Source organism: Taurulus bubalis (assembly GCF_910589615.1).
Source record: "Taurulus bubalis genome assembly, chromosome: 1".
Classification (NCBI taxonomy): domain Eukaryota; kingdom Metazoa; phylum Chordata; class Actinopteri; order Perciformes; family Cottidae; genus Taurulus; species Taurulus bubalis.
This window is the reverse complement of record NC_136589.1, coordinates 17813621-17838875: the sequence shown is the minus strand read 5'-3', so window position 1 is coordinate 17838875 and position 25255 is coordinate 17813621. Positions and strand designations below refer to the sequence as shown.

At 43.2% G+C, this 25255-nt stretch overlaps 1 protein-coding gene and 1 pseudogene across 2 annotated transcripts in view; both read left to right on the top strand.

Annotated features, from left to right (window-relative positions):
• Positions 1–13478, top strand: part of brf1a (BRF1 general transcription factor IIIB subunit a) — a gene marked incomplete at its 5' end in the record, with an annotated part of 90045 nt that extends 76567 nt beyond the window's left edge. The window contains 3 exons of the mRNA XM_079224464.1: positions 1547–1598; positions 11101–11257; positions 12586–13478. Of these exons, the coding sequence (XP_079080590.1) occupies positions 1547–1598; positions 11101–11257; positions 12586–12617 (241 nt within the window). The 3' untranslated portion in view covers positions 12618–13478. The remainder of the gene's footprint in view (positions 1–1546; positions 1599–11100; positions 11258–12585) is intronic.
• Positions 13479–22239: 8761 nt separating this feature from the next.
• On the top strand, positions 22240–23450 carry LOC306741802 (putative nuclease HARBI1; annotated as a pseudogene). Its single transcript has 2 exons — positions 22240–22263; positions 22662–23450. The product of its transcript is annotated as a putative nuclease HARBI1 (transcript).
• Positions 23451–25255: the final 1805 nt, after the last annotated feature.

Below are 25255 nucleotides of genomic sequence, written 5' to 3'. Positions count from 1 at the left end.
TCCTTTTCCCCATCTCTTCTTCCTCTCCTCCCCCCTTTCCCCATCTCTTCTTCCTCCTCTCCTCCCTTTTTCCCCATCTCTTCTTCCTCCTTCTCTCCTCCCCTTTTCCCATCTCTTCTTCCTCCTTCTCTCCTCCTCTCTTTCCCCATCTCTTCTTTCTCTTCTTCCTCCTCTCCCCCTTTCAGCTGTCTCTTCTTCCTCCTTCTCCCTCCTTTCCCCATCTCTTCCTCCTTCTCTCCTCCTCTCTTTCCCCATCTCTTCTTCCTCCTCTCCTCCCCCCTTTCCCAATCTCTTCTCCCTCTCTCTCTAGAGAGGCGGGGGAGAGGAAGCACCAAGTGATGAGTAATGCGATGAGACTAGCACCATGTAAAGAGGAAGCAGAGATGGAGAAAGGAGGGAGAGAGAGGGAGAGAGAGAGGGAGAGGGAGAGCCCCCCCCCCCCCCCTGGTTAAAGCAGATTAATTAAAAGCGCACTTGCGCCTCTCTATCAGTGAGAGTTGTGCATTTACTGTAAGCCTCAGCGCCGGGAGAAGGGGGAGGGGCCTCCGGGAGCGACGCTAATTCCAGCCTGTGGGACGGCTGCTGAGGAATTACCGGCGGTGCTACGTTCATCGCTGATTATCTCCGTGGCGGTCTAGTGGAGAGATCGGGCTCACAGACAGTCAGTCTGCCTGTCAGTCACAGCTCTGGTCTCATTTCACACTCTCCCCCACTCTTGTTATGTGAGCCGGTCGCCTGAAGCTGAGAGCGACTCCAAAGAGCAGCCGCAGTGAACGAATGAAATCCTCAACCTGCTTTGTGTCAACAGTAAATCCTGTAATAAAAGAGCTGTAATGAATATAGATTTATTCATATATTCTAATGCTGGAGTCTTAATAACACGCAGCTGTGCTCTTTATGCAGGTGGCGAGAGTCAGCTGTAGTGACTAATAATATTACAAGGATTATTAATATTTATAACGACGCATGCTGTAAAAGAACAACATTTCCCATTGTGTGCCCTTGTTTAAGATGAAGCGATCGGATTATTACGATACTCCAACGTCTCCATGTCCTTCTGGTTCTTGTTGGTCTCCAGCTCGGAAACAAACCAGGAAGTGGAGACGATTGCCTTAAAACCGTCTTCCTGTGTTCAACCTTTGTTTTTAGGTAATTTTTCAGTGAATAGCAAGAAGAAAACTCTGAATGTTGTCATAATAATAACGCTCCACACAACGACTGGGTGGTGACACTTAAAGAATATCAAAGTGGTGCTGTGGTGATTCTGGTCCTGGTATTGCCCAACCTGTGTTGATGGCAACAAGTTGCTGCTAAAAGCGAGAAAAAAAACATGTATATCCTTTTGTGGTATTTCAGTTTTGTTTTTTTCCCCAGTGGAAAGTAAACAGAAGATGGAAAGACATCGGGGTTTTCCACTTGTGTATCCTGCTGATTGCATCTGACATTTCTGAGGGGGGTTTACACCTGCTTGTCGTGTGTGTGTGTGTGTGTGTGTGTGTGTGTGTGTGTGTGTGTGTTAATGTTTGTGCGCATGTGTGTGTTGCAGGTTGCAGCCGTTCATCACCGGACAGCCCAGCAAGAAGCTCGCTGTGGAGCAGGTGAGCCTCCGCTAGTCTTCTTCACCACACCTGCTCTTCGTCTCCGACGCTCTGCTTCGCCCTCCTGCACTTAACACACACAAACACACACACAAACACACACCCCCTGTGTCCCTCTTCTCTAAAACACTTGTTATCATCTTTTGGCTCTCGCCGACGTGACTTATTTTTTTAACCAGAAATAGTTTTATTATTATAAAGGAACAATGTCCTGACAACTTGCTGTTTGAAGATACAGAAGTGTTTACCGTGTGAACAAATGGAAAAATAATAGATGAATTAAACCTCGGAGCAGGTCCGTCAATTAAAAACATGGTAAGCACACTTGGAGTCAAGGCACTAGGAGGCTCGTAATAGCACCGGTTAAGCCCTGCCCTGCGGTTAAGCCCCGCCCACACCGTAGGGGAACGCCCCGCTGACTTTGTGATGTTCGGCCTCGCTGTCTCTTCGGTCTGCAAGCTGACTGAAAGCAACTTGTGTTTCAGAGGAATAAGGATAACGCGCAAAGCTCTGCACCATTGCGTTCGTTAGCATCGTGGCTAGCAGTAGCATGCTAACACATGGCTAACATTAGCTCGCTAAGCGCTAACTTGTCCGGCCCCATGATTTTTAGTTAGTAGATGTAGGACCCATCAATCAAGTTCCAATGGCGTTAATTGATTAATTATCTTACTTGGAATTATTTTTTATATGTTGCTGACTGAATATAAATGTCAATACTTTCATGCACTTGATAAATAATTGTCGGCCAGAAAAAGATGTTAAATATCATCCATCATCTGTGGAATTAAAAATATCTTTCATGGTATTTGATTGTAGAACAGTGAAACCTGAATTAAAGAGGAATAAAACACACGATAATAAAAAGCTGGAGTCACCAGACTTTAAAGAGCTTCCTCCTCACAGTCGCTGCAGGTCGGCCATTAAAACTATTGCTGATCGCTCAGATCTCCACTCAGGAGTGAGAGGTGAAGCTCACGGTGTCTTTGTTTGCCCCTCCATTATTACTCTTCCTCCTACTCCTCTTCCTCCCTCCAGGGCATTCACGGCTCCTAAAAAAACTCTTGACAGGGTCTTAAAATAAATGCGGCTTTAAACTTGAACATAAAAATGTGCTAAGCAGCACTTTTAGAGTTCTTTTATTATTGTATTCTTTATTACCGGCCTGCAGGCTCCGGTTGGCCTGCAGGCTCCGGTTGGCCTGCAGGCGGCTTCTATGAATCCAGAACATATTCCTGAACCCGTCACACTTCAGTCTTTAAACAGGAAGTCTTTCCCAGCTTCCAGCAGCCAAATCTTTCAGCTTTGTTTCTCAATTTGATTTTAAATTGGACCCAAATTCAAACGCAGGTAGTTTTATTTTACATAATCTTCAAAGTCTTAAATGTAGCTTTCCGGACCTCATATTTCTTTTAAATTATTTTTATATCTCACTTCACACGTTCAGAAGGCTGCCGATCCGTCTCACGGCTCATGATTAACTTCTCGGTTCATAAAAGTTATAAAAAAAGCTACGTAAAAAGTTACGAGCCTGCAGACGTTAAAACTGAAGTGCGGAAGTACTACAACTCCCAAGGTGCATTTCAGTAAGGAGCATCCAATCAAAGGTTAAAATTCTGCTTTTAATGCTGAGCTGAAGCTAAATATTGTTTTGTAGAAACCCAATAAAATATCCAGCAGATTAAATCAATTTAATTGATTCAGAAACCTTGACTTTTGTTTATTTATTTGTTCACCTCTGCACAAACCTCTTAATCAACTTTATTTATATATATATATATATATATATATATATATATATATATATATATATATATATATATATATACACATACATTTTACCATAAACCACCTGTTTAAAAATCTGTTTTGCGCAAATGAGGACGTTTTATCAAAATCTAGTGTTTATGGTTCAGATTTCCAAAATGTGACACTTTAAAGTGTGCATTAAAAACTGAGGCGAATGAAATCTCCCTCTCTTCCTCCTCTCTTCATCATTTCACTCTGTGCTTCATTCCTCCTCCTTCTCCTCATACCCTCTCTTTTTGATACCCCCCTCATCACGCTGCTGCTGTCAGCTCTAAATGGAGGAGCTCCGGCTGAAAACACTGCCACGAGGAAGCCGGGTCAACAAGGCTTGTTACTTAGCAACACCACCTCCCCCCCCTTTCCTTAGTGGTCATTGGCTGAGGCCGGCAGCTCCTCGTTGCGCAACACTGCCCCACGGGGGCCGAATTGAAAAGGAGATGTTTGTGCTCCTTGGTGTCGCTCTGTTTGGGCGCTTATCAACAACCCCCCTCCTCTTCTTCTTTCATCTTCTTCTTCCGACAGCAGATTGAGGAGACGTTCAGGATTTTCCGAGATGCTTAGAAACCTGAAAGGGGTGATTAGGTCACAAGGTCACGGGGGCTGGGCTTTAGGCTGCAGACAGTCTCTATGCAGCGGAGGAAGCGATCGTCTCAGCATTTCATGGCCGAGTCTATTTGGAGTTGGGCTCTCTGAGGAGCCCTCGGGCTTAAACCTTATGACGCGCTGTGACCTGCTTGGAGCCGAGAAATGCACAAAGTTAGAAGTATTTAGTTCCTGAAGTTATGGGAGAGCTGAAGGTGTTTTCCAGCTGCATGATATGCTACTTCCTCAGAATAAATGTGCTTTTATTCTTGCATCACCTTCAAGTGTTTCAGACGAGTCTCAGCTCCTTTTCAGCTACTTGGAGCTTTTATTTCAGCTTCAAGTTGCTGAGCAAACCGTTTAAGATGTTAAAATGTCCCTTTTTTTGGTTTTAACATCTTTTCAGGCGAGAAAGAAACCTTCTAGATGCTCAACGTGTGTTCGGTTTATCCAAATAACGCAAAAAATATCAGTTTAGGAGACATTTTGGGCTACAAGGAGCCTCCACCCGCTCCCCCATCAAATATAATCATATGTTTATTCCCTCCTGTACAGATAACGCATTTACTCTGTGGTTTGAAAAAGGGATCAGGTCAATCCACAAATTATACATAAAAGACACGTTTGCTTCATTCTCCCAATTAACACAAATCTATGATCTTCCAAAGAACATTTTTTTCCGCTACTTGCAGATCAGGAGCTTTGTACAAAAAACGTTTGACTCATTTCCGAACAAGCCCATGAAATCTCATGTTGACAGCCTCCTAGAACTGGACCCGAACAGTAGAGGATTGATATCCCAAACTTACAAGCTCATTAACGATATCAACCCACACTCCTTGAAAAATGTAAGAATGGCCTGGGATTCAGATCTTTGAGTGGTTATAACAAATGACCAATGGGACTCTATTCTAGACTTGATGTATACGTCATCTACATCCGCTAAACACAACTTAATACAGCTAAAAGTGGTCCACAGGGCTCATTACACTAATGCTAGATTGGCAAAAATGTACCCTAATTCTGATCCGTTATGTCCTCGATGTAAAGGCCAGCCAGCAGACCTGTTACACGTGTTTTGGATATGCCCGAAACTCTCCACCTTTTTGGATAAGTATTTTTAAAGCTTATAGTGAGATGTTTGCAACTCAATTTGACCCGGACTCAATTTGCACACTCTTTGGCTAAACACCAGAGGAACTCCGTACCTGTTTACCAAATGAAGCCAATGTGGTCGTAGCCTTCACAACACTCTTTGCTCGACGTTTGATCCTTCTGAGATGGAAGCAACATGCCCCTCCATTGTTCTCCCACTGGGTCAAAGATGTCATGTATTTCTTGACACTTGAAAAAATTAAATATACTCTCAGAGCTTCTTCCCAAACCTTTTCTAGACTACTACGACTTCTTACAAGAACCTCTCGACAAAGACTAATGTGCATCCCCTATCCGTCCCATAGCAATTTATTTTAATTTTGTTTTCTTGTTTTTTTAGCTATTAACCATTTTATTTCTTACATGTAACTTCTCACTTTATTATTTGAAGATTGATTTAATGTAATTATTTTTGATATTATGTCTACAGCTCCGTCACCTGAATGTACCTGAATTTACCCAAATGTATAAATTCCATAGCAGTGGGTGGGTGTGGTGAGGTGGGTGGTGTGGGTAGGTTCGGAAATGAGGTCTTCAATTTCAATCTGTAATTGTCCTCAGGCATGCGTGAAGCCTCTTCCCTGGTGGGATAAAGACTGTGAAAATCAATAAAACATATTTACAAAAAAAGAAATAAACGGGAAGACATATAAGAAAAAAAGAAGAAAAAAAAGATTATGTAAATAAAGGACTATGTAAAGAGTAAGTTATTTACATAATCCTAAAATATATAACCTGAATAAAAGTAAATAACAAAAACACAAACAGGGGAATGAGAAACACAACACTCCACCACAGTGTAAATAAGAGATTAGAAAATGCTGACGAATGGGAAGTTTTAAATATGAATGTAAAAACCTTCATCATGCAGCATAAAGGAGCTAAAATATGAAATATGATGCAGTTTGATGCAGCAGTGTGTGAGATTAGCTGTTGAGATCTCTGTGAACGAGCCGTCAACATGAAACATCTCAGCTCTCACCTCATATATACACATACATATATGTATTGAAGAAATATTCAAAAATCCTGCGGTATTGTGGAGAATAAGGTCCGGAGTCCAAAAAGAGTTATACTAATAATTATTTAATGATGGAATGATGATAGAACAGCTTATGCAATCCCGATCGGGGCCCCTCCTTCCTCAGCGAACTCTACCGACCGCACGTCTGAGTCGCTCGCGTCACCGGAGAGAAGAGACTGCTTGCCACATGCAGTTAGTTTTTTTTTCCCAGTCGCGGAGCCTAGAGCCCTCCTTATTGGTTAAAAGTCCTGTTTTAACACCTGGAGTATCCCTTTACTCGTTCATTGGCCTGCAGCTTCAGGGGCGCAGCTATTCTTCTTCTTCTTCTTCTTCTTCTTTAGAAAAGGGTAGATTCTATCATCTCAAAAGTCAATGTTCAGCTCCGCCACCTCAGGCAAACAAGAGAACTATAATTCCTTAAAGTGACAGTTCACTGTCTTCTGAGCAACATGCAAGATTGTCTAACATCCATTCACACATTAATCATTCTATGGTAATAAAAACAGTCCTTCATAATAATATCTCTTATTAATTATCATATTTCTTGTGCATTGTAATGTACACTTTTTTGATTAATCGATGAATCGGATAAAAAAAGCATTAATTTCCAACCCTTTATTCTAAAACAGAACTGACAGTGCAAAACATCTTCAGAAAGCACAAACAGGTTGCTTCTTGCTGTTTTTTTTATTTTTAGGTGGTCAGGAACAGCATTGCTCTCGCTTTGCCTTTCGCACATCTACGTTGACGACAAATGGATTCGAGGGCGCAAATCTGGTTCTCAAACCCCTCCAGTGGGGCGCGGAGGTATTACAGGTGGGGCGCGGGGGGAGATGCAAATTCGTAAAAAATAAATAAATGCAATAAATAAATAATGTTTTTAAAATAAATAATCGTTTATTAATCCCACAGTGGGGGAAAATAATTATCTGCAGTTTATCCAGGGCTATGCTGCCTGCTATCCAAGGCTCTAGCCCTTTGGTTGCCCTAGGCGAGATTGAGTTTTGCGCCACAGACAGACAGACAGACAGACTACATCACTGAAGAGACGTATATGAACTTAACTGCTTTACTTTGCATAGCAGTTTTTCACCCACTTATAATTCCACTATTCTACATTGCAGTCCAACAATAAATGGTGCATGGACAACAAAGACCAGAATAGTTTCAGAACATTTTATTTTTTATTGTGCAAAACATAAGGTTTGACAGGTTTTTTTTTCCCTTACACACAAATTCACCCCCACTTCACCTCTCTTACCCCCCCCCCCCCCCCCCCCCCCCCCTCCAAACAGATAGTGGACAAGCATTTCCCACCCATCCACGTCCCTCCCCCTCCCACCCACCCCTGTGTCCTATTAATCACAATGCATAGGATAGCACTGGCAGACAGAGGAAAATAAAACTACATTGGTAAAATAAAACTATAAATACAAAACAAATAGTAGAATAAACAACAAACAAACAATGGTCATTTCTATCATCCTACCACATAGTTGCATCGTACAAATCTGACCACGTATCTTCCATCCATCCATCCATTTTCAACCGCTTATCCGGGGTCGGGTCGCAGTGGCAGCAGGTTCAGCAGGCCGACCCAGGCTTCCCTCTCACCCGCAACACTTTCCAGCTCATTCTGGGGGATCCCGAGGCGTTCCAAGGCCAGCCGGGAGATATAATCCCTCCAGCGTGTCCTTGGTCTTCCCCGGGGTCTCCTACCAGTTGGACGTGCCTGGAAAACCTCTAATGGGAGGCATTCAGGAGGCATCCTGATTAGATGCCCGAACCACCTCAGCTGACTCCTTTCAACACGAAGGAGCAGCGGCTCGACTCCAAGCTCCCTCCTGATGTTCGAGCTCCTAACCCTATCTCTAAGGCTGAGCCCGGCCACCCTACGGAGGAAGCTCATTTCGGCCGCTTGTATCCGAGACCTCGTTCTTTCGGTCACGACCCAGAGTTCGTGGCCATTGGTGAGGGTTGGAACGTAGACCGACCAGTAAATGGAGAGCTTTGCCTTCCGGCTCAGCTCCCTCTTCCCCAAGACGGACCGGTACAGCGTCTGTTTTACAGCTGCAGCCGCACCGATCTGCCTGTCGATCTCCCGCTCTACCTTACCCTCACTCGTGAACAAGACCCCGAGATACTTGAACTCCTTCGCTTGGGTGTAGGCAGTTTGTCCCCACCTGGAGGGAGCAATCCACCGGTTTCCGGCAGAGCACCATGGCCTCAGATTTGGAGGTGCTAACTCTCATCCCTGCCGCTTCACACTTGGCTGCAAAACGCCCCAGTGAATGCTGGAGGTCACGGTCCAAGGAGGCAAACAGGACCACATCATCCGCGAACAGCAGAGAGGCGATCCCGAGACTCCCGAACCGGATCCTCTCCGCCCCCTGGCTGCGCCTAGATATCCTGTCCATGAAAGTCACGAACAGGACCGGTGATAAAGGGCAGCCCTGGCGGAGGCCAACACCCACCGGGAACGTGTCTGACTTATTACCGAGGATACAAACACAGCTCCTACTGCAGGCGTACAGAGACCGGATGGCCCGTGCCAACGGGTCCGGCACCCCATACTCCCGCAGCACCCCCCACAAAAACCCCAGAGGGACCCGGTCGAAAGCCTTCTCCAGGTCTACAAAGCACATGTAGACTGGTTGGGCGAACTCCCAGGAACCTCCAGTAGTCTTGCGAGGGTAAAGAGCTGGTCCACTGGTCCACTGTTCCACGGCCGGGACGGAATCCGCACTGCTCGTCTTGAATCTGAGGTTCGACAATCGGTCGGAGCCTCCTTTCCAGCACCCTGGCATAAGCTTTTCCCGGGAGGCTGAGCAGTGTGATTCCACGATAGTTCGAGCAGACTCTCCGGTGCCCCTTCTTTAAGATGGGAACCACCACCCCGGACATGTAACTTGTAGTAGATAAATTACAATTACTGACACCAATGCTACAAGGCTAAATAATGCTACTGATTACAATTAATACTACTAATGTGATGTGATTATGAAAGTAATAATTGATGATGATGATGATGATAATAACAACAACAACAAAACCAGCAACAGTGTAGGCTACTTACAAAGTTCAGATGGAGGCGAATCAGGCGTCCTTTCTCCAGCAGGTGCCGGCCTCTGAACAAATTGCCTGAGTGCATCTGGCAAATTTAAAGCAAAAATAAAAACAAAACACACATATACATTTTAGTATATTCCTGGGGAGGAACTGTACAGAAGGGTGAACACCACCACTATCCCCAAAATGGTTATTGTGTGTGTATGCACCGGCTAGTTGTGAATTCGCTAAACAGAACTTATGCCATTTATAATGAATGTAGACAGCAACAGTACTGTTCATAACTAGCATACGTTATCCAGATACTGGTCTTTTGACATGTACATCCATGTAGGTTATCAGTGAAGTTACGTTTGCTAGTAATAGCCTAGGTAGCAAATTAGCAAAGTAACAGTTGCTAGCTAGCTATAGCTAGCCTAAGTGACAGCAATGAAACGTCCAATATTAGGTGATGCACAGTAATAAATGTATTTCGTTAGTTTAGACCGCTTCATTTTTGCAAATGTCACGGGACAGTCAAAGTGGCCGCGCAATACATTTTTCAGGCCGCACAAACAATTTTTTTTTTTTGGAGTGAGACATCTTTACAATAGAAAATCTTTGATGTGATGTGTCGAGTCTTGGCCAATCAGCGTCCCATTTTCTCAACAAAAAAAATTCAGATTTTTGGCCGAATTGTTGTCATCTCTGTAATAGAACATCTTCGATATGACGTGTTTTGGCCAATGAGCGTTAAGATGTTTACAGCGCCCGTTTCTCAATATGCGTGTCTTTCTGTACTAGATGAGAAAACTCACAGCTGAATCGTCCCTGCTCGTCCCAGTTTTTGTCTGATGGAGCAATCGGGTTTACTTGAAAGGGATTTACATTTTCTTTATTCTATTATTTGAAAAAGCACAGATGGAAGAGTCACAAAAAGTTGGACCATTTTGTTGGGGCGGTGGGGCCCGACCATTTTTCTTCCATAGCCACTGCCATAGCATTATGTTTGACTGGTTTTAGTTTTCAGTTTTTTGTGATCATTTGATGGAATGATGCTCTGTTTTTATCATCGTTTTCACTGCTGAAAAAAAAAACATCTGACTTTAATGCGTTTATAACTTTTTGGAGAAAGCTATAAACACACAAATTGTGTTATTTTAACAAATCTTTGTGTTATTTTAACACATTTTATTTTGAAATATGTATTGCACAGCATGTGTAAAATGTGCTGACACACTGACTGTGTTGAAAGCAACACAAAACGTGTTGTCCTTAACTAGACACACAGATGTGTATATTGTTGTTTTGAGAGCGTACCGGTGCCAATATTTCGGGCAGCTTGTTTTCTGCAAAAAAAAATTTGGGGAAATAAAACTGACTCTATATCTGTCTTCCAGCATGGAACTGGAAAGACTCCCCTGGTTACAGACTGTTTGAATCACCTGTGGTTCCCACTGGGGGGTAAAAGTCGTCTTATTCATGCATGAACGACAGCACGACGACGTGAACGGGGTGAAATGCGTAAAAAGGGCGTTCTACCTCCATGTTTCCTTCACTCTCACCTCTTCTTTAATTCTCTCTAAAGACAACACTGTTGTGTCCCCATTCAAACAGCAGCCTCCTGGATGATAATGAAGACTAAGATGATGAAGGTCGCGGTCACGCTGTGTTTAATCACATGTGGGGAAGCTGATGAAATATATCCTCTGGCCCTGAAGTGTACACCTTGTTCAATTATTTTTTTCATCATTTTAAAGGACGTGGGCTGTATGAGATCAGATCTGGATTAGATTTTCCTGGAGGGAAACTCTGGTGTCACGCCGAGGAAAAAATATAAAAAACTCGTCCGCTCGCGACTAACAATATTTCCTGTTTGCTCAGGTTGCCGCTGCCGGACCCCTGCCGGTGCCCGTGGGAGACTCCGCCAGTAGAGTGCTGGTGGAGAGCGGGCCGGTCGTCTACGACGACGCGGCCGGTGAAGAGGAGGAGGACGAGGAAGAGGATTGTGTCAGCGCTATGGATCTGATGGGCAGCAACGGTCAGTCTTTGTCTGCGTTTTGGGGACGTGTGTGTTGCTGCTGCAGAAGAGCGATTCCTCAACTGCTGCAGCAAACTGAGTAAAGTAGATATACTTTCAGGAAGTGGATCACGTCTCCAAACTCCACTACTGCTGCTGGTTCTGTGTCAGCTCATGAGACAGTGAGGCGTCCGCTAGTAAAAATGGATCCGTCCTCCGTTTGCGGTGCTCTAAAAGTCTGTAGTGAGGAGGACGCTCAGTGTGAACGTAGCAAAAGATATGCGTTTAAAATGTAAAACTCACTGAAGAGGACAGGTATCGAACCTGCTACCTTGCAGTTACAGGGCAAACACTCTACCACATGAGCCACAAATATAGATAGTACTGAAGGTCTGTATAGTTGTGTTTTTAATTAACCTTAATGTAGCCGACACATGACTATTTTTTGTTTGATAGTTATAAACAGGTAAAATAGCAATACAATGTAAAAAAATGTCTTTATTCTTGTTCTATAATTTCATAAATACAACAAACTACAGTTTTTTGTATATAGAATATGACAATATATAAAACTTCAGAAGCTGTGATATCAAATAGCTTTTGCGGCTCCAGACAATTTTTTTTTGGTGGAAAAAGGTCAAAATGCCTCTTTGGATAGGAAAGGTTGCTGACCCCTGGGTTATACAAAAAGTCTTTTCTCCCACTGGCAGACTGCTTCGTCACTTCTCAGTCGGCGTCTGACCTGAGGAATAGTTTTTATTTTAATGAATCTGCGGCTCGGAATCCTGCAGAGTTTTAATGAGCCCTCCAAAAGATTCCATTTCTTCACTTTTACGTCTCCGGCTGTTAAGATAGGTCCCCGACTCTGCCGCAATAAAAAACACTTAATTGATTCCTGGAGGAAAAAAACTCTTTTGTTTTGCGCTCCAGCTCGCTCCCCTGGGAGGTCAAAGGTTGCGTACCTCCTCTGAGCGGCACCTCGGGAGGACGGAGCCTAAGACCAGAGTCAGTCTGCCGGTTGAGGCAACACACTTTTAAACATTTAACGTCTCTGTGGACGCTGTGTTTTCATTAATGTGAGGAAGCTGAGCGTTTACTTCTCTTCCTCCTGCGAAGTCTCGTCTCCGCTATGAGCTCGTCCTCTCACGATGACATTAAAATCTAAGTTTCTGTCTCCGGCTCACAATGTATCAAAAAGGAGTCCTCTGGAGTTCCCGAGATAAAAAAAACAACAACCCACAGACTAATAGTGCATCTTTTTAGAAAGGAGTTAAGATGCAAAATAAGAGTTAAGATGCAAAATATGCATCAATGCAACAGTAACAACTAATCAGTCTTTCTCCCCACAGATTATGGCAATGAAGTTGATTACGACGAATGATTCTTGCAGCGGTTTTTATCCCCATCCAGTATGGACCATTGTGAATCCTCAAGTGTATCAAGTGTTAACGACCAGCTTCAGAGCGGAGCAACCAGGAAGATCCATCAGGAGAAAAACGGGACAAAAGAAAAAAAGAAAGAAGGCTGGACCCGAATCCCCACTCCATTCCGTGTGCCATTTGGCATCCCGACCGGACGGGCCGCTTGCATGCTGACGGAGGAGTTAGAGTGGCTGTGTGTGTGTGTGTGTGTGTGTGTGTGTGTGTGTGTCATGTCGTATGAACAGACGGAGGAAATATTCCAGTAAACGTTGTTTTTGTTTTTTTTGCAGGTCAGACGAGCAGGATCTAAACGGTTGTTTCAACTACAATAAATTAATACATAAATGCGGCTGAAACAACAAGTTACATAAACTATTCGCTACATTTGACGTTTTTCTCTCCTGCACAAAAAACACCACTTTTACTGAAAATAGATCAATATGAAAATAGATCAATATTTATTCAAGCTTTAGGGGAGGAGTCAAAGTCGAACAAAGATGTTGCCCTCTGAACAATTTATAATATATAAATTCAGATCACGTTAGAATTGGGAATCAAAATGCTCCGATTCGATTTTAAGTTGCTGTTGATTTTTTTGGGGGGGGTTTTCTAGATGAGTTTTGTTGATTTTTTTTTTTTTTAAATTGATTCTCTACATTTAATTGATGAGATCGGTGTTAAATATTCTCCACAGGGTTGTAAATACATTCTCTGCAGTATTATGTTTTCCAGAGAAGAGATCTCTATTTTCTATTTATGCTTTCATGATTATTTTTTTCTGTATATTGTTGTGCATTCACTGCTCCAGTAAAGATTCACTACATCGGGGATTCAGATCCAAAAATGTCTTTGTTTCTCTTTTCTTAAACTCCTGTTATTTTGTCCACTCACGACTGAGCTTTAAATCTTTTAATCAATATTTCTCGGCTTAAATATGGGAAAAAAGGTGAAAAATTACAGATTTATTTTTTATCTTATTTAACTTTTGATTTATCAATGGCTGTCGGGATATTAATACAATTATGTCAACAAATGTAACAAAACAAAGATACTTTGTTTCTAAAATACATAACCTGCTCGTGACCCTCTGACTGGTTTAGGGTTCAGGTCAGAAAGAAGGTATTTTTTGGACATTATTGTTAAAGATGACAAAGGTTTCATTTAACTTTTTGGTCAAATGAGATTTGTTCTCTGGTTTCTTTCAACATTTTTTTTTTTTTTTTTTTTTTAACAGATCCTTAGTCTCACCCACATAGTGTTCGAATTATTTTCTTCTCACTCCGTTTCTTCATCATCATGTTGAAGCTGAACTGCCGCCTCCTGATCAGACGAGGCGCTTCACTGAGCACCTTTTCTCGCTGAAGGCATTGTTGTCTTCGCAGGCACCGGGTGTCTCCGGGAGCGATGAAGAAATTTAATAGAGGGATGAGTCACTGCTGGAGGGAGGAGGAAATGTGAAGCGTCAGCTGAAGGATGCGGAGCCTCGACACTCAAAGGCTTTTTGTTTCTTCTCTAAACGTGTTTTTGTTTCAGCGCCGGACCGAGAGACACCAGAGACACCATCTAATAGCATCTAATGCTGAGTTACGGAAAGGGTTCATAAAGGGCTTAAAATATCTGCCAGAGTCTCAAACACTTGACGATGTGACAATGGGACAGACCTAAACCCTCACGGACTTCGTGGGAGCGTGCCTCAAAGTCCGTGAGTCCATAAGGATGGAGATTGCGATTGGGCCCATGTGACCTCGAGAGACACCATGTGACCTCGATTTGACTGTCGGGCCTTGTTAAAAACTGCTTTTTATGGGATTTGTTTTTATGTGACTCTAGTCTGTTGATGTTCTTTGTACATGGGTTAGAAACTGTGTGGAGGTGGAGTTCCTCTGTAGACTAACATGAAGTCATGTGACCGTGGTGGAGTTCCTCTAGATCAGTGGTCACCAACCTTTTTAAGCCCAAGATCCCTGACCTCTGCCTCGGTGACAGGCAAGATCTACCTATTGAGGCGTTGGGAAAAAGACTATCCAGACTGCAGTGGCAGGCCATGCATTTTATACCTAGGCCTGCTGTCTGATATCGTAGACATAAATACGTGCATGATGGGATGCTGTTTAGAAAAAAAAGAACATTTTTAAATTACAAAATTAAATAATTAAATAGCTATACATTTGTGATTCTGTTTAGGCCAGCAGAGAAGGCTTAGCAGGCCCTGACTTTGTTCCATCTTTCAATTTGATGTGACCAAGAACACTCTAAATGACTTAATTTCAATGGAGCATAAAAAAAAAAATATTTGTTAACCGCACACCATATGAACAAGAAAAAACACATTTCCAATGAGCAGGCTGTTGAACTACCAATATTAACTGTTGTATTTATCAACTGTTTGAATTGAAGCATAATTTTAGCAAAATGTAAGAAATTATCTATTTGAAAGATACAAAATCATTTCAGTTTTTACTTTGTAAAATATCTGAATTGGTAAAGTTAAGATATTTGGATGTGGTCAGAAATGTCAGTCAGATATAATTACATTAATTATCTTTCCATTAACCCTCAAATTAAATAATAAATACACTTCACGCACAATTGAGTTGTATTTTCTCTTTAACTCACTAGTTGAAGGTCACATGTTTTACTTAATGTGAATATAATTAATTTAATCTCATTTCCATATATGCAATATATATGATTTGTCGTTATCTTATTTTGAAAACCGGATGTTGTGTCATGTGGATCTTCCCGCTAATTTCGTGAAAACCCTCACTCGCTTCCGGTCCGTGCCGTTTGAATGTGTTTTACCGTGAATGTCAGTATAGAGGTGCAATGACATGTCAGTGTCTGTGATTTAACTACGGAGATCCCAGAGTCTGCCGAGTAGACCGCAGCTCGCTTTGACATGACTTTAATCAGTCTGGAGTTGCTTTTGCGTGGCCTGAGGAGTCTGTCCATTGTGCACAGGTCTCTTCAGTTGCATGCCCTTATAAGGAGCTGGCGGGGCGTTTCTGTATGCAATCCAGGTGCACGACAAATCCTCATCGGGGAGCACAGCTGAGAAGCTTCGGCTCCTCAGCTGTGAACGCCAGAAAACCCATTTTCCGGCGTTCATGAATCAGGCGGAGGTCATTTCTGACGTTGGTCTTTAGTAGTGATGGCGAGATGAAGCTTCCTGAAGCATTGAAGCTTTCCATCCAATTGGTTCGCTCATGTGCCGAGGCTTCACGGAGCTTCATTTGCGCTACTGCGCCACCAAGTGGACAATACACGTAAAACAAGCAGAGTGATCATAACGACACCATGGCTTTGGTGTGTGAAGCTTTAAATTGAATAAATTATGTTTGTGACGCCAATACATCAATTATTAACTTATTTATATTGTGTCTATCTTTATGGTATAATGGTGGGGTCAAAATCAAAACTCGAAACCAATTGGGAGAGGGTTGTGATGTGACTGTGGGTCAGTGGTTAGAATATCCGACTTTCAGTCAGAGGATCGGTGTTTCGAGCCTCAGCTCCGCTAGTTCATGTTGATGTGTCCCACTTTTTTAAGTAAAAATAAGAACTTTTCCACAGTGCTGGGCTTTTTGAGACTATTTCGCCTGCTTTATAAAATACCCTTTCACAGGCCCACATGAAGCTGGGTACAGAGAGGAAGGGGGAAATCCATTGAGTTTCGCTGCCCCTTTATTTCAAATCGCCCGGCAAACCCACGAACCATTTTCTGAATCAGTCACGTGGTACGGCCGGCTCGCGAGGCTTCGAACGTCACCACATACATCATCGACACAAGCCTCGATACGCGCTTCACCAAAATCTACCTGGATTACTTGACACGCGCATCGAAGCCTCGACACGAAAGGACACATCACTAGTCTTTAGAACTCTGTAAGAAAACATTTCAGAAGACATTTCAGAAAATGTTCGAGAATGAGGCCCAATGTGTTTCTGAGTTTATTTTTATTTTATTTTGAAGAGCAACTGGGAAAGTCTCTGAGATCGACCGGTAGATCGCGATCTACAGGTTGGCGACCACTGCTCTAGAGACTAACATTAGCTTCTTACTTTACACTTCAAACAATAAAAGTGTTTAAGTATCGGAAATGCTTCTTTTTTTCTGCTATAATCTTAATGGAAAAGTCCCACTGGCTTGTGGAGGGAACCAGTGCTAACTTCCTCTTAGCCTCTAAAAACCTCTATTCTTGGTCGACTCAAAACTCACACGATTGTTGACTAATTGATTTGTTGATTTAATCGTCAGATTAAACTTTCACATCTTGCGTAAACAGATGTCCTCATACGCTCCCTGGAAATAAATTGTGAGGCATGAAAAAAAAAAAGCATAAAGATCTGAGTTGTTTTATGTGTTAATGTATTTGGTGAGAAAACATTTTTGACAACTTGCTGTTGCAAAGTCAACCTGCAATTAACTTATTGGCTTAAATGTCATTAAGTTTTTCCCCCAACTAGAATACTGATGAACAGATTTAAACAAAAATGGAAACGTAGCTGACCAGAAGCTACTTTACTGCTGGATAATGTCCTGACGAGTCCGTTGAGTTTGTGTTGCCCCAAAAAACAACTCAAAGGTGTTCACTGTCAACTTCAACGTCGAGTTCAAGTCAAGGAATCCCAGGATCCGGTTCATCTGAATCGCTCCTTTTAACAGATTTATTATCCGGCGTCACACGGCCTTTAAAAAACATTTCATGGTTTATGATGCTGTGTAATTGTGCAGTCAGGTCGGCTTCTTAAGCCCCGCCCCCTCCCTTCTCAGTTTTTCACCCACTTTGCTCCCCGAGGGCCGACTACCTATGCAAAGTTTTACTGAAACTTAATCTTCCTCCGACACCAAAATTCTACAGTAACCTTTACAGTGCAGTTGAGGGAGGAGGAGAGGGGATAGACGAAGAGGGGATGAGGGAAACATAAAGTTGAGCTGTTTTATTTTGTGCTCGTGACCTTGCTTCCTTTCCTCACTGAGAGGAAGGATTTTCGCCTAAGGAAACCGAGTTGATTTAAACGAGTCGTTTTTCGGCTTTGAGCGTGACTCTGCGGGAAGATCTTAAGAAAGAGAAGCTCATCTTCCTCCTTTCCGTTACCTTCCCCTCTTCCTCGCTTCTTTTCCTGTTTCCGTCATTAGGGAAAAAAAACAAGAACAAGCAACTTTTTCTGTGTTTTCCTCCCGAGGTGTTTTTCTTATTCTCTCTACGTTCTTTCTCTCCTCTTCGTCTTCACCTTTGTCTCACTTTGCCCTCAATCCCTCCTCTCTCCTTCTTTTACCTTCCCTTCCGTTGCTTTCCAACTTTTGTGTGTGTGTGTTTGTGTGTGTGTGTGTGTGTGTGTGTGTGTGTTTTGCACTTGCTTACTAGTGAGGACTCACTAGTTGGAACAGGCCTGACCTCAAAACCGAGAACTCTAAAGAATCCTGGACCAATAAACTGTTCTTAATTTCTAAATCTGTTTTTCATAAACAGACAAATGGTCTCACCGTTCCCACAAATGTCCACATTCTCCAAACTTGCCTTATTACTTATTTTCCTCTTTAAAAAGAAAACAGAATAGATCATCTTCATATTCACATCTTCACTTCTCATAAACGTTCTCGCTTCTTGAAACAACCGGCTCTCGGAACAAAACTACAGAAAAAGCTTAAAGTAGGTACGCTTGTAACAGAATGTTAGCTGCGGACATGACGTCATGTGCTTCGAAGACCTAGCATCACATGTCGTGACGTCGTCGAAAAAAAACAACACTCAACATTTGGTTTCACACGGGACACGAACGTTGGTCTCCTGAGTGAAAGTCCCGTGTTCAACGCAGGCAACACAACTACTTGATTAGGTAAAAGATCACAGTTCGGGTTAAATGAAGTACATTTGTTACATAAAATAACTCTGTTTTCTTCGTAGCAAAGTACAAAAGGTACATAACAAAAATAAGTCTACGTTGACAGGACACTAACAGCGGTCTCCTGAGTGAAAGTCCTGTGTTTGTTAGACCCCTCTCCTCCCTTCGAATGGACTTCCTCCCTCCTACCACCACCTCCACTGCTCTGACTACCTTAATATTAAGGTTAAGATTATCATGTTAACTTTTCTCAAAGTGCCTCCCTCTTCTGCTGAAATGACCTTGCTGTGTATAAATGTCCACACTCTCAAGGTCCTCACAAAGACAGAAGTACAGGAACACACACACACACTTTTCTTTTTCCCAGGCCCGGACCACGCTTCCTTGCCAGAGCAATTTTCCTAATAATCCCCTCCCTCCTCGTCTGCCCTCAAACTCTCCTCCCCCTCTTCCTTCTCCGCACTGCGTTTTCCTGCATCAGCATTTCCCCCCCCATCTCCACACCCCAAAACACCACATCCTCCCTCCCAGTTGCCTTCCTCACCCCAATTATTTCTCGGGATCGTAGCTTCAGGGTCGTTGCTAACCTTCCCTTCAATGCGTCGAAGGCGTCCGTTGTGTAATAAATACATGAAGGTGTTCACGTTGCCCCCGGTGGCTGTTTTTCATCATTCATCGGGATAAATGCTCCCGACAGGTAGATGAGGACTGGGGTGAAATATGGGTCCAGTGTGAGCTCCTGAAGGACACAACCTCATGCCGATGTTTTTTCTTTTTTTTTAAGTGGTGACTGCTTCACCTTGCATCCTCACAAAAATAAAAAAGATTTTGTCATCGGAAAATGTTTTGCTATTCGAAGTGAATGAATCTGAAAATGTCGCCGTGGAGTTTAGTGCGTGACGAGGAAAGCTGGCAACCTCCAAACTATCTCTTGGGTCTCTTGCTTAAAACAGGTTGTCACGGAAATAAATACAAAATAAGTCAACATTTACTTTTGGCATCACATGGGACACAAACAGCGGTCTACTGGGTGAAAGTCCCGTACTGGATTTAAAGATTTTGAACATAAAGCTGTTTTAAAATGAATAAAACCTGCTCCCTGTGTAGATACAAAGGACTCACTGTAAGCTTATGATTTGTCGTTTCAGGTAATTATACACTAAAGATTCATAGTTATGAATATTATAGTCCATTTCGGGTACCAGATCCTCCGAAATGCCACACACTGGCCCCTTTAAGTCTTCTTTTTCCCCTCACCTGTATTCTTTATATTAAACTGCAGTCAAACAGCTCGGATGTTTCCACATTTACTGAGAGCAGCATTGAGTTTCTGCTCCTCAAAAGTGCTTTGGTAACAAGTTGAATAATTTTGTGTGAAAATATGTCCGCTTGGCAACTGAATCAGAGCGAGAATGGGCCACCGCCACCCAAAAGAAAAATAGACCAGTAATATGGAACTGGTCCACTACAGACAATAGTGATGGCGAGATGAAGCTTCCTGAATTTGAAGCTTTCCATCCAAATGGTTCGCTCATGAGCCAAAGCTTCATGGGGCTTCATTTGCTCTGCTGTGCCACAAGTGGACAATACATGTAAAACAGGCAGAGTGATCATAACGACACCATGGCTTTGGTTTGTGAAAATTTGAATTGAAAGAATGATGTTTGTGACGCCAATACATCAATTAATAACTGATTAATATTGTGTCTGTCTTCATGATATAATGGCGTGGTCAAAAGTGAAATTGGAAACAAATTGGGGAGAGGGATGTGATGTGACTGTGGGTCAGTGGTTAGAATATCCGTCCTTCAGTCCGAGGCTTCAAATCGCACGGCAAACCCACGAACCATTTTCTGAATCAGTCACGTGGTACGGCCGGCTCACGAGGCGTCGAACGTCACCACATACGTCATCGACACAAGCCTCGATACGCGCTTCACCAAAATCTACCTGGATTACCCAACACACGCATCGAAGCCTCAACACGAAAGGACACATCACTAGCAGACAACGTTTGCATCTTCGTTTGCATCAGGAGTAACTGAACGCCCATCTGTGGAGACGACTCCCGGGACACACAGGAACACATGTGCATTTAGAGACCGTGACCTGTTAGTCTGACACACACACATACACACATACACATGTGCATGACTCAAACACACATGTCGAACTGGAATAAACACATTTGACCTTCAAAACATTAATTTGGGGGCAAAAAAAGACGTCTGCACGTCTCCTTAAAACTGAACGAGGTTGAGTTTCAACAGACTGGAACGTTGCGAGAGGATACGTTGCGAGAGGATACGTTGCTAAACCGATACTTTTAAAACGATACCGGTGCCTAAACGGTGCCTGAACCGATACTTTTTTATTGCCAAGGCAATTTTTTTTCTTCAAATTGAACAATATTATTAACTGTTTAAAGTATACTATAGATATAAATAAATAAGTACATACAAAACACACTTCAAACTACAGCTTCAAACCTTTTAACTTCAAACTATAAAAATATATATTTAAAAAAAGAACAGACACCAGTCCAATCAGGTGTTCTGATGGGACCGTGTGCAACAGAACTCAGACTCTGTTGGATCCTAAAACTGCTGCTTTACTGGACTACACGTCATCATTAATATCAACTGGAGAGATTTGTTCCATCAAGCCGAGGACGGACGTTCAAAAGCTCGTGCTCGTGTCTGCAGCGATCTCTGTGTGCGCGCACTGTGTGTGTGTGAGCGCTGGAAGCCCCGCCCCCTCGAGCCCCGCTCTGCATGCAGGCAGACAGAGAGCAGAGCAGCGAGTGTGCTCTGATCCGCGCTATTTTAATAATCGTTTTTAGCGTGCGGGCACCGCGCTACCTTTTTAGTATCTATATACCGTGCAACTTTACAGAGTAGTGTAAAAAAAAAAGTATTTAAATCGGCTCAGGCACCGGAAGGAAGCACCGAAATCTGCGTTGCTTTTCGGTCCGGTAGGTACCGGACGTGTTGGAACCGGTGCCAGTATGGCACCGGTTCTCGGTACCCAACCCTAGTTGAGAGTGGATACAATGCGAGAAGATACGTTGTGAGAGGTTACGTTGCGAGAGGATAAGTTGTGCGAGGATTCGTTGAGAGAGGATACTTTGAGCCAGGGTACTTTGAGCCAGGATACATTGAGCGAGGATACGTTGAGTGAGGATACAATGCGAGAGGATACATTGAGTGAGGATACAATGCGAGAGGATACGTTGAGCGAGGATACGTTGCGAGAGGATACGTTGAGCGAGGATACGTTGAGCGAGGATACATCGAGTGAGGATACGTTTTGAGAGGATATGTTGAGTGAGGTTCATCATGGCTGGCTGTTATTGAGCCAAACTCTTTGTAGCACCATTGAACAGAACTGATTGGCTCCAATGGTTCCTTTCATCTTCTCTCCTTTTTCTTCTTCTTTTTTCTTCTTCTTCTTCTACTTCTTCTTCTTCCTTCCTTCTCCTTGTTTTAGAGAAAAGGAAAACAGAGTGACTTTGGCCAGACTCCGATCTGAATCAACCAATCAGATTTGTAACTGGGCTCATCGGAGATATGTTATGTACAAATGAAAGTGTATAAATTGAATGTGGATTCTATCTGGATGATTTTAAGCGAACATAAATGCAGCTGGAGCGTGATTCAGGAATAACAAGCTCACATGGGAGGAGCAGCGGGGCGTTGAACATATGACAGGCAGCAGATTTACAGTGAGACCCTGATGGGAAACACAGAGCTGCATGGCGTAAGTCCCCTGCGGTGTGTGTGTGTGTGTCCATGTGTGTGTGTCCGTGTGTGTCCGTGTGTGCGCGCACACCCCCTTTGTTGTTTTGTTTCATTGCAGCCCTGTAATTACCTCGAGTCAGATCTGCTTCTGTAACACAGGTGGGAGACACAAAATGTAATTACAGGGTGGGAGCTGTGCTGCAGCCCACCTGTGTGTTTCTTCTTTTTGTGTGTATGCTTAGTGTGTGTATGCTTAGTGTGTAGATGAGTGTCCGCGTGTGTGTCTCTTATGCAAACTGTATGCTGAAGATAGACATTTTAGTTCTTGTAGTTATTTCCAATTCAACAGGTGTGTGTGTGACACTGATGTGGGGGTCAGGTTGAACACCTGGTGTCTGATCTGAGGCAACATGATAGTGTGGGACTTTCTACCAAGTTGTGGGTGACTACATGGGTGTGGAAAGATCAACTGTTTGTGATGTTCTGAAAAGTGTGTCAACTGCTTTGGCCAGCCTGATTAATGAATTTGTTTCATTTCCGAAGGATGACCAGATCATCCAGGGCAAGCAGAATTTTTTTCGTTTGGGGAATATGCCCAATACTATTGGAGCAATCGACTGCACCCATGTGCACATACAAGCACCTCATGAGAATGAGTGGGAGTTTGTAAATCGAAAGGGGAGACACAGCATCAACGTTCAACTTGTGGGCAACGCTGAGCTCCTCATCACAAACTGCGTTGTGAGATGGCCTGGGTCTGTCCATGATGCGCGCATCCTGAGGGAGAGCGCTCTCTATAGAAAGCTTTAAACCAACCGACCAAATGGTATCATATTAGGAGACTGTGCCTACCCGCTTCTACCATGGCTGATGACCCCTTTTCTGGCTGCAAACACGCCTGAGCAGGCACGCTTCAACACTGCTCATTGCAAAACAAGATGCACCATTGAGCGCTTAAATGGAGTTCTGAAGAGATGCTTTGCATGCCTTAACTACTTGAGAGTGGAACCACAGAAAGCATGCAACATAATGCTTGCTTGCATTGTTCTACACAACATCGCGACCAGGCGCAAAGTCCTTCTCTGTGATGACGTCCCTGATGCACCTGAGCCCATTGGAGACACTGACCAACCTCCGGCATTCTGTCAGAATGAGGGCCCGACTGGACGACCAATAAGAGATGCAATTGTTAGACTCTATTTTTGATAAGTCCATGACTGATGATTGTGTCAGTGTGATTAATGTTTAATGAACAATGACAGTTTGGTGGATTCATTTATGGGGCCGAAATATTTATAATTTGCTGTACTGAAAGGTTGCTAGCCTACATAGCCTACCTACTTTATGTACTTCCTGTTGAACAATTCAAGTGAAATTGATGAATAAATATAAATACTGTAAAATGCATGATATAAATGTTGTATTATTTAATTAACCAATTTTAGTTACCTAGTTTTATTACTGATATCCACCATGAATCTACCCTTCTGCTGGGATCAGTTTAATCCTGATTTTTGGGATCAAAATGATCCTACCAAAAAGTTTTGAAAAACCCAAACTCAAGGTTTGATCCGGATCAACAACAAGATTGGATTACGTGATCCAATCCAATTTCTGAATCCTTTTTTTCTTTTGAAAAACCCATTTTCAAGATTTGATCCAATCCGATAGCCGTAATCCGATCAGATTACTTTTGAAAAACCGGCCCCTGGAGCTGGAGTCTATAATTAATGTTTTGTCCATGAACTAATCAGCTAACTGAACAACTGTTTTGCTAATGAACACAGTAAAGAGACATATACTTCCTTAGGGAGGCGGTGGAGACCAAAAACGGAGCTAAAAGAGAGATAATACTGGACGTGCTTTCATCCGATGGACAGAAGTATCGGCCCTGAATGAAGCAGAGCACCAGTTTGTCTTGATCTACTTTATAGAATGAAGTCAATTTCAACTGAAAGTATATTTATACAAAGACTAGTCTGGACCTACATAACGATATGACACAATAAGAAAGGTAGAGTAGTATCGGTGTGGAAAGTTCTGGATCTGGAGTACCGTGAAGACCATGCAATATGGTCAAAAGCTGCAGAAGATGCCATGTCATTTCCTTCTGCAGCCGTCTTCACTTTAAGCTTTTCAGCCCTCAGTCTGGTCTTCTGCATGTGGAGCTTTCACCATCAGTCAGATGGAGGCAGTGGTGGGCCGTCAGGGCCTGCCAAGCCTTTCCTGCTGGCCTAAACAGAATCACAATTTTTTTATTTATATATATAATTAAAAGTTATATCTATTTTATAATGTAATTGTTTTTCACAAATACACTACATGTATTATAATAACTGTTCCCTATTAGCTTATTTTCTCATTGACCAGCTCCTGTCTGTTCATTCTGCCTGTCTGTCTGCTTCTGGTCTGGCCAGCGAGCTGGTACACCTCAATGCGCTCCTTAAGGCTCTTTATCCAATCAGATCTCACCTCTGTTTCTCTCTCTTCTCTCTCTCTCCGCCGGTTAAACACATGGTGAAGGCCAGCGAGAGGGTACTGTGATTCCTCACAGAGACGGTGCGCGCCAAACAGCATCCCGTCATGCGCGTATTTATGATATCAGACAGCAGGCCTAGGTAGAAAATGCACAGTTCAGGAGTCTCAGGATCGCCTCTCTGCTGTTCGCGGATGATGTGGTTCTGTTTTCCTCCTCGGCCTCCAGCATTCACTGGGGCGTTTTGCAGCCGAGTGTGAAGCGGCAGGGATGAGAGTCAGCACCTCCACATTTGAGGCCATGGTGCTCTGCCGGAAACCGGTGGATTGCTCCCTCCAGGTGGGGACAAACTGCCTACCCCAAGCGAAGGAGTTCAAGTATCTCGGGGTCTTGTTCACGAGTGAGGGTCAGGTGGAGCGGGAGATCGACAGGTGGATCGGTGCGGCTGCAGCAGTAAAACGGGCGCTACACCGGTCCGTCAGCCTGAGAGATAGGGTAAGGAGCTCGAGCATCAGGAGGGAGCTTGGAGTCGAGT